We start from the raw sequence: 18,867 nt of genomic DNA on the forward strand, positions 1-18,867 counted from the left end.
CTACAAAATCCACCGCATGACGCTGGGGTTCCACTGGCGGAGCCGGGCCCTGTGGGGGCACGTCTTCGGAATTTCAGCCACATGTGGGTTCACTCCCAGGTGGATCCTTGGGCAATATAAATTGTGTCTCAGGGTTACAAGCTGGAATTCGAAGAGGTACCTCCTCGCCGGTATTTCAAATCGGCCCTACCAGCTTCCCCCCAAGAGAAGGAAATAGTGTTAAACGCAATACAAAAATTGTATCTTCAGCAGGTGGTGGTCAAGGTTCCCCTCCTTCAACAGGGAAGGGGTTATTATTCGACTATGTTTGTAGTCCCGAAACCGGACGGTTTGGTCAGACCCATATTGAATTTAAAATCTCTGAACCTATACTTGAAAAGGTTCAAGATGGAATCGCTAAGAGCGGTCATCGCAAGCCTGGAAGGGGGGGATTTTATGGTGTCACTGGACATAAAGGATGCGTACCTTCATGTCCCCATTTATCCACCTCATCAGGCATACCTAAGATTTGCGGTACAGGATTGTCATTACCAATTTCAGACGTTGCCGTTTGGTCTCTCAACGGCCCCGAGGATTTTCACCAAGGTAATGGCGGAAATGATGGTGCTCCTGCGGAAGCAAGGTGTCACAATTATCCCGTACTTGGACGATCTCCTCATAAAAGCGAGATCAAGAGAGCAGTTGCTGAACAGCGTATCTCTTTCACTGAAAGTGTTACAGAAACACGGCTGGATTCTCAATATTCCAAAGTCGCAGTTGGTTCCTACGACTCGTCTGCCCTTCTTGGGCATGATTCTGGACACGGACCAGAAGAGGGTTTATCTCCCGATAGAGAAGGCCCAGGAACTCATGACTCTGGTCAAGAACCTATTGAAACCAAAACAGGTGTCCGTGCATCATTGCACTCGAGTCCTGGGAAAGATGGTGGCGTCATACGAGGCCATTCCCTTCGGCAGGTTCCATGCGAGCACTTTCCAATGGGACCTACTGGACAAGTGGTCCGGGTCACATCTTCAGATGCATCGGTTGATCAACCTGTCCCTCAGGGCCAGGGTGTCACTACTGTGGTGGCTGCAGAGTGCTCACCTTCTCGAGGGCCGCGGATTCGGCATTCAGGACTGGATCCTGGTGACCACGGACGCAAGCCTCCGAGGTTGGGGAGCAGTCACACAGGGAAGAAATTTCCAGGGTCTTTGATCAAGTCAAGAGACTTGTCTTCTTCACATCAACATCCTGAAGCTAAGGGCCATATACAACGCCCTACGTCAAGCGGAGACCTTACTTCGCGACCGACCAGTTCTGATCCAGTCAGACAACATCACCGCAGTGGCTCATGTAAACCGCCAAGGCGGCACAAGGAGCAGAGTGGCAATGGCGGAAGCCACCAGAATTCTTCGCTGGGCGGAGAATCATGTAAGCACACTGTCAGCAGTGTTCATTCCGGGAGTGGACAACTGGGAAGCAGACTTCCTCAGCAGGCACGACCTACACCCGGGAGAGTGGGGACTTCATCCAGAAGTCTTCGCACAGATTGTGAGTCGGTGGGAACTGCCACAGATAGACATGATGGCGTCCCGCCTCAACAAAAAGCCACAGAGATATTGCGCCAGGTCAAGAGACCCTCAGGCAGTAGCGGTAGATGCCCTAGTGACACCGTGGGTGTTCCGGTCAGTATATGTATTTCCTCCTCTTCCTCTCATACCAAAGGTGTTGAGGATAGTAAGAAGAAAAGTAGTGAGAACAATCCTCATTGTTCCAGATTGGCCAAGACGGACCTGGTATCCAGATCTGCAGGAACTGCTAACAGAAGATCCGTGGCCTCTTCCTCTAAGACAGGACCTGTTGCAACAGGGACCCTGTCTGTTCCAAGACTTACCACGGCTGCGTTTGACGGCATGGCGGTTGAACGCCGGATCCTAGCAGAAAAAGGCATTCCGGTTGAGGTTATCCCTACGCTGATAAAGGCTAGGAAGGAAGTATCAGCAAAACATTATCACCGTATATGGCGAAAATATGTTTCTTGGTGTGAGACCAAGAATGCTACTACGGAAGAATTCCATCTGGGTCGTTTCCTTCACTTCCTACAAACTGGAGTGAATTTGGGCCTTAAATTAGGTTCCATTAAGGTCCAGATTTCGGCCCTATCCATTTTCTTTCAAAAAGAATTGGCTTCTCTCCCAGAAGTTCAGACTTTTGTAAAGGGAGTGCTGCATATTCAGCCTCCTTTTGTGCCTCCGGTGGCACCTTGGGATCTTAACGTGGTGTTAAGTTTAAAACGGTGGAGTTGAAATATCTCACGTGGAAGGTGGTCATGTTATTAGCCTTGGCTTCGGCTAGGCGAGTGTCTGAATTAGCGGCTTTGTCACATAAAAGCCCCTATTTGGTTTTCCATATGGTTAGAGCAGAATTGCGGACCCGTTCGCAATTTCTGCCAAAAGTGGTTTCATCTTTTCATATGAACCAACCTTTTGTGGTGCCTGTGGCTACACGTGACTTGGAGGATTACGAGTTACTTGATGTGGTCAGGGCTTTGAAAATTTACGTAGCCAGAACGGCTAGAGTCAGGAAAACCTGAAGCGCTGTTTGTCCTGTATGCATCCAACAAGATTGGTGCCCCTGCTTCAAAGCAAACTATTGCTCGCTGGATTTGTAACACGATTCAGCAAGCGCATTCTACGGCTGGTTTGCCGTTACCAAAATCGGTCAAGGCCCATTCCACTAGGAAGGTGGGCTCTTCTTGGGCGACTGCCTGGAGGGTCTCTGCACTACAGCTGTGTCGAGCTGCTACTTGGTCGGGTTCAAACACTTTTGCAAAATTCTACAAGTTTGATACTCTGGCTGAGGAGGACCTCATGTTTGCTCAATCGGTGCTGCAGAGTCATCCGCACTCTCCCGCCCGTTTGGGAGCTTTGGTATAATCCCCATGGTCCTTACGGAGTCCCCAGCATCCTCTAGGACGTTAGAGAAAATAAGATTTTACTTACCGGTAAATCTATTTCTCGTAGTCCGTAGAGGATGCTGGGTGCCCGTCCCAAGTGCGGACTTCTTCTGCAATACTTGTATATAGTTATTGCTTCAATAAGGGTTATGTTATAGTTGCATCGGTCTTGAACTGATGATATGTTGTTTTCATACTGTTAACTAGTTATCACAAGTTATACGGTGTGATTGGTGTGGCTGGTATGAATCTTGCCCTTGGATTAACAAAATCCTTTCCTCGTACTGTCCATCGCCTCTGGGCACAGTTTCTCTAACTGAGGTCTGAAGGAGGGGCATAGAGGGAGGAGCCAGTGCACACCAGGAACTAAATTCTTTCTTAAAGTGCCCATGTGTCCTGCGGAGCCCGTCTATGCCCATGGTCCTTACGGAGTCCCCAGCATCCTCTACGGACTACGAGAAATAGTTTACCGGTAAGTAAAATCTTATTTTTTTCCCACTAATGCAGTCACGGAAACACAAGTCCCCTTCTTTTCACTGATCCTATATGTTTCCATGCAAAAACGGGTACATTTTTTGCATGGAAAAAATGGGCTATAATTGGATAGTCCGATTAATGACTGTGATCGCCATAATAGCCCATTCTTTGCGTGCGAAATTTTCCGCAGCTAATAGGATACTCCAAAAGTCTCAAAATCTACATCAGTAGAAAATGAGCTAAAACCCTTTAAAAATAATTGTCCCTCTACTTAATGACGATCCCTATAGAATTCCATTATGTTGCATTACGCATAATTGCTACTGGCAGTATTGAAATTGGCAAAGTGAGCACTTGCAGACAAACAGTGGTTGCTGCTCAAAGTGAGCCCTTGGTCAAGTGGAATACATATGAGTGACCGGCTGACTGGATGCTGGCTGTCACTATACCGACAGCGGACTCCCGGCAGCGAGACCCCTCGCGGCACTCGGGTGGTGGCGTGGACCCACCACCCAAGTCGGAATACAGGGCTACATTCGGGATCCAACCGCCAGCATTCCCCCGCCTATCGCGATTTCAGCATCTTTATCATGAACGCCTGGGTCCGGACAGGTGGTATGATAACCGCATCTCTGTAAAGTATGTGCGTATAATAGTCCAGCCATTTAGTTTTATTTATAGGAATATCGACATTTAAGTGCATTGAGAATGCGTGATATGAACCTCCTGGGAGGTGGATGATGTACAGTGAAGAGATCTAGTCAGAAGATCGACACTCTATGGTCGACAGGGTCAAAAGGATTGACTAGGAAAAGGTAGACCATACAAAAGGTCGATATGTATATTAGGTTGACATGACAATTGTCGACACTTTTTTTTGGGGGGGGGGGGGGGCGTTTTTATATTTTTACAGATTTTGCTGAACAGACTATTGCCATTAGTAACCTTGGGTCGAGCGAAGCAAGCCTTTTGACCCTACTGACCTTTTGTACATGTCAACAGATATGGTGTCGATCTATTGATTGTAGCTCTTTTCACTGTCTGTTAATCCACACCCAAACCTCCCATGCGTATGAGCCATTCAAGTCACTTCTGATCAGCAGTGAATTATTGTAAAACAAAAAGTTAAAATGCAATGGTCAAATGAGTATGTGTGTGTGTGTGTGTGTGTATGTATGTATGTATGTATATATATATATATATATATATATATATATATATATATATATATATATATATATATACAAGAAGTGAAGTAGCAGGCACTCACAGTATGTTCAGCCACCAGGGTCCCTTCCAATGAAGGAGATAACGTTAATGCAGTCCCCTGGGTGTAGCTATGTACACTCAATCACCCTCCAGGGACCAGGCGGCACTCCACGGATTTTTTTAAGAAAAATAGCTTTTATATATATGGTCAAAAATTCAATACATAGTGCAAAAGCAAAACCGACGTTTCCACGCCTCACAGGCGTTTTTTTTCAAGGTGCACAGTGCTAGAAAGAAAAAGAAAAACAAACCAAAGAACAGAAACCACAAGTGTACTCCCCTAAATAGCCACCTCGTGTAAAGTCTCACCTCTTCACACTTCCGGACGCCAGTGGCGAGCCACACACGCGCTTCGGGGCTGAGTCAGCGGCGCCCGTCAATGACGTCATACCGTTGCCAGGAGACCAGACGCGATGTGCACTCAAGCTGCGGCTCCAGGAAGCTAAACACAGAAGGGGGACGATTACGTTTACATTAACTAGAAAGTGCATAAGTGCTTCAAACTAAAAAAGATAATAAAAGATTAAAAACAGGAGACACAGGAGAATGAATGGTTAGAGCAGGGGTGGGGAACCTCCGGCCCGCGGGCCGTATACGGCCCGCTAAGCCGTTTGGTCCGGCCCACCAGGTTGTGTCAGTGAGACGCTGCCGCTCAGTCGGGCGGCAGCGTGTCTCAGCTGTCAGAGCAGGGAGACGGAGGAGAGCGCGGCTGTAGAATGGGACCAGCGGCGTGTAGTACTTCAAACCAGCCGCCGGTCCGTGAGCCAATCAGAGCTCGCGGACCGGCAGCCAATCAGGAGCCGCGGCTGCCGGTCCGCGAGCTCTGATTGGCGCTCGAACCGGCGGCTGATTTGAAGTACTACACGCCGCCGCTTTCACCCGACAGGACAGCCTCGCTCTCCTCCGTCGCGTCCACGGTAAGCAGCACGGAGGGGAGAGGGGACGGCATTTGTATACCTGGCACTGTGGGGGCTGTATACCTGGCACTGTGGGGGGTATTTGTATACCTGGCACTGTGGGGGGTATTTGTATACCTGGCACTGTGGGGGGTATTTGTATACCTGGCACTGTGGGGGGTATTTGTATACCTGGCACTGTGGGGGGTATTTGTATACCTGGCACTGTGGGGGGCATTTGTATACCTGGCACTGTGGGGGGCATTTGTATACCTGGCACTGTGGGGGAATCTGTATACCTGGCACTGTGGGGGAATCTGTATACCTGGCACTGTGGGGGGTATTTGTATACCTGGCACTGTGGGGGGGCATTTGTATACCTGGCACTGTGAGGGGCATTTGTATACCTGGCACTGTGGGGGGTATTTGTATACCTGGCACTGTGAGGGGCATTTGTATACCTGGCACTGTGGGGGCATCTGTATACCTGGCACTGTGGGGGCATCTGTATACCTGGCACTGTGGGGGCATCTGTATACCTGGCACTGTGAGGGGCATCTGTATACCTGGCACTGTGGGGGGTATTTGTATACCTGGCACTGTGAGGGGCATTTGTATACCTGGCACTGTGAGGGGCATCTGTATACCTGGCACTGTGGGGGCATCTGTATACCTGGCACTGTGGGGGCATCTGTATACCTGGCACTGTGGGGGGTATTTGTATACCTGGCACTGTGGGGGGCATTTGTGGATCTGGCACCGCACTATTGGGGGCATATGTGTATCACGTCCCATTTTAACTGGCCACACCCATTTTTTGGCGCGTGCGCGCCTCCGGCGCGCACACACAGTAACTCTAAGGGGCAGACCTACTGGGGGGCAGGGTCATTTTTTAAGTTGAAAATTTTTGTATGGCCCCCGAAGGATTTTATAAATATCCAAATGGCCCTCGGTAGAAAAAAGGTTCCCCACCCCTGGGTTACAGCATGCAGCAATACGAGTAGACACCCTATAAGAAACAGTAATCATCCATACAAGGTTTGTCCTCATCACCATTAAATAAAAACGAACCCTAATACCCTTCAGAAAAAGCACAAGCACCAGAGGTAAGATGTTCACAGTGCATAATATAGATTAAAAATCACTTCCATTAAAGAATGTCACTAGGCCCAGGACTATAGGACAAAGTATACAAATAATTGAGGTTTATAGAAAAACATTCCAAGGCATTTGCTCATTGAGACCGTGTGGGGTAAGTGAATTCAAGATAAAAATCCATCTGGCTTCTTTTTGTGCCAGTACTTTCGCTCTATCACCCCCACGTGTCAATACCGGTACATGGTCCAGAATTTTATATCGCAAATCAGATAATTTATGATTCGCCATTTTAAAATGGCGGGCGACCGGTTGGTCACTTTTCTTCCCATCAAGGGCCCCCCTGATCGCAGAGCGATGTAAGGCCATGCGCTCCCTAAATGTCCTAATAGTCTGGCCTACATACACAAGTCCACATGGGCAAAAGATAACGTAAATTACAAACTGGGTTGTACAGGTCACATAATGTTGAATCCGATGAGACCTCCGGGTGATTGGATGTACAAAAATGGGCCCCGTTTCCATGTAGCAACATGTCTCACACGATAAACATTTAAAACATCCTTTGGTATTAATCGTCATTCGTTTAGGGGTCACATCGGTTTTTACCAGTAAATCCCGGAGATTCCTTCCCCTTTTATAACTTGGCATGATGGAATAAGACCCCTTTGCACTTCAGCTTTAGCACGCTGGCCGGGAGCTACTCATTGCTCCCCGGCCCGCAGCGGCTGCGTGTGAGGTCACGCAGACGCTGCGTCCCGCCCCTCGTTTGGTCCGGCCACGCCTGCATTGACTGGGCCAAACCCACAAAACGGCGGCCAAACGCTGCCGTTCCGCAGCCTCCCACCAAGCGATCGCCTCTGCCTGTCAATCAGGCAGAGGCGATCGCATTCCTGCTACGGCCTTCGGCCGTCTGGCATGTGCCGGCGCACTACGGGGTCGGTGCAACCCGTTTCCCATTCACTGTGTGTTGAAGGCGGCGCTTGGAGATCATGTGATCTCCAAACGCCGCCCCCGCACGTTACAAACCCGACAATATGCCGGGTTGCTTTCAGCGGCGGCAGGGTGCATGAGGCACACTGGGAACTCCCTTGTCAGGCTCCCGGGTGTGACCTGCCGGGTTATTTGCTTATGCCAGTCAAGGTTTTGCATAACCTGTGTTGCCTTTGTATGATGCTCCTCTTGTACAGAGGAATGCACTATATACCTTCACACCTGGGGGTATTAAACTACTCTGCGGTCAACCACTGATGTTACCATACATTCTGTATGTTTGTGTATATGGATATTGCATTGTGTTGAATTCATAAAATGAGTATATCTTGGATTTAATATCAGTGTTGATGGTTTTCTGTAACTGAACTGCTGCAGTTTTGTATTTGCATATAGTGAAGAAGGTCTGAGAATAACCCAATTCACTGAATCTGTAAATCCAACAAGCTTCATGATGCAGAATGAGTTTAACTTGTTACATAATTCTAATCATGATTTTAGAATCTAAGTCTAGATTAATTCCTAGAAGTCCATATCCTTCAGCATTAAAGTTGACCACACAGCAGAGAATGCTGACAATTGTGTTTTGTCAAAATGTGTCACTTTACAGTTTAAGTAATTGTGTTCTTTTAATGTCCGTTCTGATAAATCGGCATCTAAGGCAGAATAACAGTTATTGTGGTGTGTTATGTATGGTGTGGCTGTGTGTGTATGTATGTACAGTATATGCACGCTGACACAATTATTTCTTATTTTAGCGGTTTACCAAAACATATTCAAGTTACAGTTGTATAATGCATATGGTTTTATAGAGCAGACTATCCACTTTAATTTCAGGGTATTCCCATTTACATTGGAGGAAAGATTTAGAAATTACAGCCGTTTAATATGTAGCCCCCTCTTTTACAAGTGGCCAAAAGTAACTGGGTATGGGTCATTAGGTTGACAGTCATTAGGTCGACCACTGTTAGTTGACAGTGACTACGTCGATACCTGAAATAGGTCAACACAGTCATTAGGTCAACATGAACAAGGTCAACATGGAAAAACGTCAACATGAGATTTACTTTTTTTGGTGTTTTTTTCTTTTTAAAGTGACGGGGAACCCCAATTAGTGCACCGTTTCCCCTCGCCATGCTTCGGGATCGTGAAGTATGAAAAATAAATACAATTTTTAAAAACGTACGTCGACCTTTTTCAAATTCGACCTAGTGACCATGTCGACCTAATGCTGGTTGACCTAATGACCGTATACCAAGTAACTGGACAGTTGATGCAAAAGCTTTTCATTGGGACAAGTGTAGGCTATTCCGGGATTCTGTCTCTGTGGACAAGACTTAGGTCGACACTGTCTAGGTCGACCACTATTGGTTGACCGTAGGTAGGTCGACATGTTTTCTAGGTCGACAGGGACTCTAGGTTGACATGTACTAGGTGGACGTGACAAAAGGTCGACATGAGTTTTCACTTTTTTTCATTATTTGAACTTTTTCATACTTTACGATCCACGTGGACTACAATTGGGAATGGGAACTTGTGCCGAGCGCAGCGTGGCACCTTGCCTGAAGCATAGCGAGCGAAGCAAGCCATACGAGGGGACACGGTGCACTAATTGGGGTTCCCGATCACTCTAAGAAGGAAACGCCACCAAATTATTAATTTTTTTAGAAAACTCGTGACCTAGTCCCTGTCGACCTAGAAACCATGTCGACCTACTTACTGTCGACCAATAGTGGTCGACCTAGACACTGTCGACCTAAGTCTATTCTATCTGCCGTACCACACCCGGCTATTCCTTCATTATTACTCACTGGCCGATGTGAGAGAGATGTGTGCTGAGCACACCTCTCCCGCCTCTCAGCACAGCGCGATGTGTGCTGAGCGTGCGGGGTGGGGGGGTGGGCGCTCATTTCACCCAGCAGGTGAAGTGAGCGACCCGCTAGATATGCCAATCTAACAGCAGTGATAGCGATGCGCGGGGCTGCGCATCGCTATCGCTGTAGGGGGGTACACACGGAGCGATCATGCTTAAAATCTAAGCAATCTAGTCAGATTAGATTTTAAGCAGCGATCACTCCGTGAGTACCCCACTTTAGATAGTCTGAGAAAAAAAGAATGCATAAGACAAAAGTAATGGATAATCGCAAGATTCCATTGTAAAAGAAAGAAAAAAAAAAAAAAAAAGCCCTAAGTGAAGAACACTTTCCAGGAGGTAATTTTGGCCGGTAACATCAACCTGTACCAGAATGTTAGGAAGAAAAAGTTATGCAGAAGATTTGGAATGGCTCCTGAGCTGAAGCATACCCAGGGCCAGCCTGAGCTTAATTTTTTTGGTAAGTGAATATAAATTTTGGTGCCCCTTGATGGGATAAACTTTTTAAAGGGAGAGAAGGCGTGCACCGCAAAAAGGTCTAACAAGGAAGGGGCATGGCCATAACGTAATAACCCCAAGGGTACAGGGAGATAGTGGGTGACTGGGGAATGTAGCTAGCAGCCTGCTTTAGGAGAACCGCAACAGCTTGAATACCAGTAATGTCACATAGAGATAATGGGGGAGTACACCGGCATGATGTAGTTCCTCTGCCAGTCAGGGGAGCTGAGCTGAGCCCCTCGATGTGGAGACTGTAATAGGTGAATGATAGCGCCCCTATGCGTGGGTCACTTACCCAGTTCCAGGTGCAGTAAGGGCAAACCAGGGCGCTGACCCCGGACAGCTCATCTTTCCCATGCCGACCATAGAACCTCCATCTGCTTCACACGCATGGGTGCAGACTTGGGATTCCTGGAACCCAGCTGTGATACTGGCATATCCCTTGCTGGAAGCCCCACCGGCTGGATCAGGAGGGTGGCAGGTGGGTGTAAGAGTTTATCCTGGGCGGCTTCTGTCCCTCACTGCCTGCAGCAGCTACAGACGGGGATCAAATGGTTCTCTGAGCCACTGCCTTCTCCCCTGCTCCACCAGGATTATATTCCCCGGGAATCCCTGTGACGCTGCCACTGGTATGCGTCACCACTGTCTCCCCGGCACCCTCCTCAGTGTGGCGCCTTACTTGGCCGCGTACTCTATGTAATGGTTTGCCGGCCCTGTACATACCACATATGTAAAACACATTGGAGGCATGGGCATGAATGGTTTCCAATGTCACTTGGTCACTAGTGTTTATTGATGTGACAGAAACAGCTGGATGAATTTTGAAGTGTTTAGAGATATTCGGTTTGTTCAGATTAAGCCATATTCAGTAAAGTTTATATGACAATTCTTTACAGTACAGATGGGCAATGACCTAAAACATAGGGGGTCATTCAGAGTTGATCGTAGCTGTGCTAAATTTAGCACAGCTACGATCATATTCCCAGACATGTCTGGACGCCCCCCCACCACCACCACCACCACTACACAATTACAAAAGCATCACATAGCGGCGATGCTTTTGTACTTGTGGAATAACTCTCGGCCAGCGCAGCTCCTGTGGCTGGGAGTTGATCGTCGCTGCCCCTGGTCGCAGCCGCTGCGTGTGATGTCACGCAGCCGTTGCAGCCCGCCCCCCCAGATGGTCAGGCCACGCCTGCGTTGGCCATACCGCGCCCCCAAAACGGCCGCTGTGCCGACCCCTCCTGCCCAGCGACCGCCTCTGCCTGTCGATCAGGCAGAGGCGATCGCTAGGGACCTTCGGCCGTCCGGCTGGCGCACTGCGGCGCCGGCGCATGTGCAGTTCCGACCCAATCGCTGCGCTGCGAACAACTGCAGCGAGCGATCGGGTCGGAATGATTCCCATACTGCCAAACCACCTACTGCTGTCTCTGAAATGTTGCTGCCATTTTTAGCTGTGTTGTAGAGAACTGCGATTGGCCAGTTTTGCCTGTGTATTTTGTCATTTTTCCTCAGTTTGACTTTGTAGTGACCAGGATTAATTCTTATTTGGATGTGTATAATATGAACTTACTAATTCATTCAGTGGTAGTGTTATGGGTTGCAGGACTGCAGCTCCCCCGGTAAAACCCGCCACCTAACTCACTGTCAGTGAAGCCAAATGCAGTCCGTGAGACTGCACTGGCTTCACTGTGACTGGCAGTGACTTTCTATTGTAAGTCCTACTTGTCATTTACAGACACACAGGGAAGTTCCACTGGTAGGTATTTCCTGAATCAGGGACTGCCAGACCGGGCAAGGATAAGCAGAGAGCTGGCTTCCTGAAGGAAGCCACACACTGCCTCGTTAGCCCTAGTTGGCTTCTACGGGCTGCAGCCAATGCAGTCCAGAGAAGCCGGGGTTTTGCGCATGCACAGTACTGTCGCCACTACTGCGCATGTGCCGGGTTTCAGTGGCTGTGAAATACATAGTGCAGGTGCCGGGACTCAGATGACGTCCGGGACCAGGCAGCAGAGACCCGGCAACATGGTCAGCGACAGCCCTGCTTCTCCACCCAGGTAGGAGCTGCCGCTGATAATTATACATGTGTGTTTTGACGGGCTAATAATACCACAATAAGGACAACATGTTTTGCTGTCTTTTTCTTGTTATTTCAGAGGACTCTATGTAATTCTGAGTTGATTTTGATGCTGTTAGATACAACTTTATTCAGCAGAGTACAGTTGTGGCAATCCTGTGTCGTGTCCAAGGAAAATAAAATCAATACTGTTGAGATTATACTCTTTGGCGCCCATGAAAACTTAAGCCAGCAGATGATGACGATCATGATGATACAATGAATTTAATAAAGGTTTGCATTTGGACATAAAGAAATGAATACAATAAATTTAATATCTAAATGTGTGTTTGGTGTAAGAGGGACTTTGGTTTTCAGTGTAATTTTTAGGGGATATTCAGTTCTTCCGCAATGTCCGTCTTGGCACTTTACCATCAGTTACAGTAGACCATCTTCAAGAGCTTCCACAGACACCTCTAACAAAGATATTGGTTGCCTTCCCTAACTGTTCTGGAGGCTATTCGCAGCCAGCAAAAGTGGAGGAGGAAGTGGTGGTAAATTGTAGAATCCTGTGAGCTGTATTCTACTGAAATTTTTTTTTTAGTGATGCTGTAGTCCAATAACCACAGATATTGCTCAGGGAATATTCCCATGCATATGGATAGATACCAGTGTTACCAAGAAGTGCCAGCTCAGGAGGTAAGTAGTCTAACGCTATTCCCTGTGTATCACAGCTACGTCAGAGGCAGAATTAAACAGCTCAATAAATAAGTGCATTTAACGGTTTTTATCTTTTTACCAATTTATAGAAGCAATTGTTGTTTGTAATTATGCTGGTGTCCCACTGAGGTGTTCTGATTGGGAACTTTATTTCTGTTCACAGCCAGTGGCCAGAATGAAATGAACCTATTAGAATATACAGTGAAGGTCTCTCAGACATATAAACGACCACTGAACCTCCACAAAGACCTATTTTGCTGCATATCGCTAATGGATTTGTTAAATATAACAAATAACCAATCAATGAGCTAATTCTAACTAGCAGTTTAACTTGATTTCAATCTGTACTGGGGCATAACCTAAGCGGGTTATTCTGCTTTATTGCACATTGCATGTTGTAGTGTTGGAGTGCTGTGTTTACACATTGTTGCTAGAAAATGGCTTCGTCAAATACACAATAGAAGCTTGGCATCCATTTAGAAGCTTCTAGTGACAGTATGCAGGCGGAGTTGTAAAAGTGTGAATAAATAAACAGTCGATCAAAATTAAAAGCTTCTTCCAAATACTTCTAATATATATTTGAAAAGGTTGTTTATGGAATATATATATGTATATATGTGCCCTGGCTCCTTCATTCTGACACATTAATGACTGGTATGTGCAGGCTTACTCGAAAGGTTGTCTGTGTTGACGAAAACTGTACTTATTATTTGGATCTGTTTCCTTTTTGGTGTAATATCTATAAGTGAGCTCTGTACAGTCTCTGGAAATGATCCTCTTTACCCAGTGACTGGTACCTTGTGCTATTGCGATATTATGTAGAATAATCATAATGTTGCAGTTTTCAGTGACAGTTGAGAACAAAGTTTAGTTTCACACCCCTTGAATTGAGTAGGTATTTGTAGATCTTCTATACCACACCCGAAATACAATGTCTAGGTTGACAATCATTAGGTCGATCCCACATGGCCGACATGTGCATTAGGTTGACACTTGACAAAGTCAACACAACATTTCATTTTGATTTATTTTTTTTTGTATAGTTTTCACCGGCAGAGCACAGGGAATCCCAATTAGTGTACCGCGTCCCCTTGCATGGCTCACTTCGCTGCCCACGTAGATGATAAAGTATGATAAAGGTGTAAAAGATAAAATAAAATGCAAAAGACCCTTTAAAAAGTTGTGTTGACATGTGTCAACATGTCAGCATGTGACATTGCCATGTCAGCCATTTGAACCTGTTGACCTTTTCCTGTGTCGACCTTTCATAGATTGACCTTTTCTCAGTGTCGACCTAATGTATGTTGACCATATGGGGTCGACCTATTGACAGTCGACCTAGACAATGTCTGTCTATACATTGGAACCCTTGTATTTCCATATTACGTACCCTTGTTATAGTTACTATCTTTCATGGAAATAGTGACCGGTATTGCTAGTAGATGTTTCTGCCCAATTCAGTACCCAATGTTTGCCTTCTTTCATTTGCAAATGTGCCATAGATGCTAAGGTGAGAAGATGCTGGTTACCATTAAACTACGTATCTTGAATATTCTTACAAGACAAATTGTGAGGGTTTCTTAAAAATAACATGTCCCACACTCACTCTTTCTAGAGTGCTAATCTTAGTATTGTTATTGGAAGGAAATATATAAAATTTCTATACAATCTGACATGCGGGGCGGACTAGCTCTGTGCTGGGCGTCCCCCCGCATGTCTGTGTGATTGATCGTAGATGTGCTAAAATTTAGCACGTCTACGATCAGGTCTGAATTAGGCCCAAAGTCTACTAATACTTACACACCAAGTTTTGCCACATTCATAATAGATGTATTTCATGTGGCCACTGGGAAATATCCTTCCATCAGAGGATGTATTGCATGCTCATTGTACATTGATAAACGCCTATTACCTATACTCCGGACCCACATGTCATTCGTAATAAAATAGTGTAAAGGTATTTATTTTTAAATAAGATAATCTGATTATTATTTATTAGCAGTTATTTGTATAGCGCACACATATTCTGCAGTGCTTTTCAGATAATATTTGGCCATTCACATCAGTCCCTGCCCCAGTGGAGCTTACAATCTATATTCCCTACCACATGTACACGCACACACATGCACACTAGGATTAATTTTGTTTGGAGCCAATTAGCCTACCAGCATATTTTTGGATTGTAGGAGGAAACTTGAGTACCCAGAGAGAACCCACGTAAGCACAGGGAGGGTATACAAAATCAACACCGTTAGGGCCGTAGTGGGAATGAATTCAGTGCTCTGAGGCAGTAATACTAACCATTACACCGCCCCGTGCTGTATGAGGTGTATAGTTGACACCCATAGAAGGCCATGTTCCTTTTTTTTCTTTTTCTTTTTTTGGGGGGGGTTTGATATAGATTTCCTTTTTAAACTTCATGACCGTTGGATTAGGCTGTCATAAGTGGAGCAGAGACAGGTAAAAATTTGCTTTTAGAAGGTACAGAGTGATTTCTCCTCTTCATCTGTTGTGGTGTGTGTGTGTGTGTGTGTGTGTGTTTAGTGTTTTCTTTTGTTTTCACCAAAGTGGCAGGGGCATGGTTTGCTCACAGGGGTGGTAGTTGCTACTTTCAATTAGAAAATGTTGGGTTGGCGGTATGACTCTCCATTTATGTGCAGGTGAGGATTTTACATGCATATAATGTCCCCTTCTGCGTCACACTCTGTGTGGAGAGGTGGGGAAACTGTACGCAGTGTTTGGTGCGATGGGACCAGCAGCATTCATGAAGGATTTTAGCTAAATGAACCTGTACCCACCTCTAAAACACCCAAGACCACCCTTTCTAGATGAGCCTCTTCTTAGGGTTTCTTTCTTTAAAAACTTTTAGAGGAGTTAATTAACCTTTCCTACTCATTACACTTTCAGTGTCTAGTATTGGAAAGGGAAGTAGCAAATCTTGTCATTGCTTCAGGGGAGTATGTAACAAGCTTCATCTAATAATTAGGAATGGGCTTTATGTGGCTTGTATCTCCCAGCTAATAATAATCATGGTTCAGCGTCAAATTAAACTGTTTGTTTCCTGGGTGGTGTCATCCTTGCAGGATTTATTTTTTTTATAAATTATGACCTTTAATCTGGGAATTCAGTCTATGTCAAAGGCCAGGAAGTGTCCCGGAAGGTTTGGGTAAAGGCACTTTGCAACCAGTAAGTTCGCACATAGCTCTGAATTGAATGCCCTTCCTAAAAGTTGTACTCTGGGTGGGAATTCAGTTGTTTTCTGGGTGACTATAAGTAGTGGGTGGGAGCCATACTATAGAGAATTCCTATACATATTGGATATTAAGCTCTATGATTACTGACAAGCCTCCTTTCATTACCAACAGGAACTGGTGAGAGTGGGAAAAGCACCTTCATTAAGCAGATGAGAATTATTCATGGGTCTGGATACACAGATGAAGACCGGAGAGGGTTCACAAAGCTGGTTTACCAAAACATATTCACTGCCATGCAGTCGATGATCCGGGCAATGGACACACTAAGGATACAGTATTCCTCTGAGCAAAACATGGTAAGTTCATGTGATCTCCATCCATCATTTATTTATAGAGAGGTTTTTTCATGTAGAGATGAGTGAAAATGTGGCTCAAGTTTGTGCAAACTGAGTTTACTGGCTGTTTCAGTGACCTTCTGGCCATACGTTTCAATACTGCTTTTTTTTTTTTTTTTTTTTTTTTCATGTTCCACACTTTCTTTAAATTCCCAAGTTCATGGAATGAATAGAAGTGGGCTGATGATGTTCAGCCTATTATGCTATGTGGTGTGGTACGGGTAAACCTAGGAAAACTTGGTGTGACGTAGTTTGCCCAAACGACTGACCGATGCCACTCCTTTATGGTTTTATTTATCAAGATGCAATTTATAAAAAATCTCTTATTTCTTGAAGTCTATTTTAATTTACATTTGCTGGTAAGATTTGAAACCGTAATTATTGAAGGCAAAACCTGGTTTCCAACCAAATGCTCTGGATTTTGCCAGTGGGACTTAAAATGACAATTTTATCAGGAAATCTGAGATTTTGAGAAGACGGAACTGCATAAATAAATCCTGCAATGTTTTTCTTTTCTGCTTTGGTAAATCTCAATCCTGAGATTTTAAATTAAAATCTTCATCCTTGGCTGATATTGGGGAAGAGGTATGTGGGTTTCGGTGTTTAATGTAGGGTTCAGTTTGTACTGCATGCTTTTTAGAATTTCGACATAAGAATGTTAACAGTCATAAAATGAATTGTTGACATTTTAATAGTGTGGGCAATAGGCATTGCGGAGGTAAGTACCCTAATCCGGCAGTAGCAGCTAATGTTGTAAAACTTTGAATTTGGGGGGTAGTATGTCCCTAACCCTTATTCTACACCTAATGTTGACATTTTGCTAAATTACGGTATTTCACTTGTTGACGTTTTTGGTGTCAACAGGTTTGCTTTGGAAATTCCAGCAATGTTGACGACATAACTGTTGACATTGTACAGTCGATATGAATGTCAATGTGCCACTGAGAATGACCTCTTGCTCCTCTCTATACAGCACCTTCCGCATCTACTCACCTCCCATTTGCACCACATGAGGAAAAAGTATGCCGGCAAATAGGGAGCAGGGTGGACATGTCCCTCCATTGCATAGTTCACCTTCTACCAGCACAGCTTTTATTTGTAATTTTCACATAAGAATAATGTAACGCTTAGTAAATGTATTACTTTGGTGTCTATTTTAGGTGTTTAACAAAAATGACAGTATCGCTACGATACTATTTAAGTTTGCTTCCTTAGAGTATTTATTGATCAGTTAGCATGCTGTTACTCCATCTTGCCTTCTGGTGGGAATACGTGTACATAATACAGGACACTATAACCCTTATCATATATCTTACCATTGTTTCAACACATATTTACTAATGGTACATCTTAACGAGTACTGAATCTGATTCTACATATGTGTGGGATGGGCATGCTGTGCCCCCACTGACTAGCTATTTGCAGTGGATCAAATCTGAGGTTGGTTTTCTGACCCATCAGCGGGCCCAGTTGTAGAATGAGGGTACAAATTTGTGCTTCCGCTTGAATACTCTCCTCTGTATTGGGCACATTGGACGCATTAGGGAATGCATCTATCAGCCTTGGATATGAAAAGATGTTTTTCTTTCCTTTCCTCAAGCAGACTATACACAAAATGTACTGATGGCTCTTGCACATTTTCGAAAGGATGAATAATATCTTTTGCTTTTGCATGAGAGCCTAATTCTGATTTCAACTCTGTTTTATTTGCTTAGCAGAGAGGTAACAGGCGGCACTAGAGTATAATCCTGTGACAGGTACCACCTGTCATCTCTCCCCTGCTTGGCTCAGAATTCTGCTTAGTTACTGTATGCACTGATTACTGTAGGCACACATCTATCAGGATAGTCCATGTACTGTATCTATGCGATTAAAGGTGTAATCCCTGAAATGGAGTATTTAGAAGAAGGTGGCTTTTTTTTGTTATGGACATTTGCTGATTTGTTTAGATGTATGTTTTGCTCCCCTGCATTTTATTTGTAAACCTCTAGATTAACAGAAGTAGTATAGACTTGATCCCAACATTGTTTTCATAGATTTTGCAACCAAAATAACGTCTGTGGTGAATCCGATATACTCAGCCAACTGAAAGTGACCGGATTCAATCCCATAGATTGTAAGCTTGCGAGCAGGGCCTTCCTACCTCTATGTCTGTTTTTACCCAGTTTTGTTCTATTACTACTGTTCTAATTGTAAAGCGCAACGGAATATGCTGCGCTATATAAGAAACTGTTAACAAATAAATAAAAATAAATTGGCACTCAAAAGGGGTAAATTTACTAAAACAGAAAATTGGTGATGTTGCCCATAGCAACCACTCAGATGCTGTCTATCATTTTCTAAACGGCAATGGAGAAATTATAGGCAGCATCTGATTGGTTGCTATCGACAACATCACCAATTCTGTTTTAGAAGCTTTAGTAAATTTACCCCAAAGTCTCTCGCATTAATAGCATGCAGGTT

The 18,867-nt window shown here is 45.0% G+C and overlaps 1 protein-coding gene across 1 annotated transcript in view; it reads left to right on the top strand.

Annotated features, from left to right (window-relative positions):
• The window catches only part of LOC134895377 (guanine nucleotide-binding protein subunit alpha-14), a 338,140-nt gene that overhangs the window by 164,118 nt on the left and 155,155 nt on the right, over window positions 1–18,867 (top strand). The window contains exon 2 of the mRNA XM_063913833.1: window positions 16,181–16,365. Coding sequence (XP_063769903.1) covers window positions 16,181–16,365 — 185 coding nt within the window. The remainder of the gene's footprint in view (window positions 1–16,180; window positions 16,366–18,867) is intronic.

This window comes from Pseudophryne corroboree, chromosome 1 (genome assembly GCF_028390025.1).
Source record: "Pseudophryne corroboree isolate aPseCor3 chromosome 1, aPseCor3.hap2, whole genome shotgun sequence".
Lineage (NCBI taxonomy): Eukaryota > Metazoa > Chordata > Amphibia > Anura > Myobatrachidae > Pseudophryne > Pseudophryne corroboree.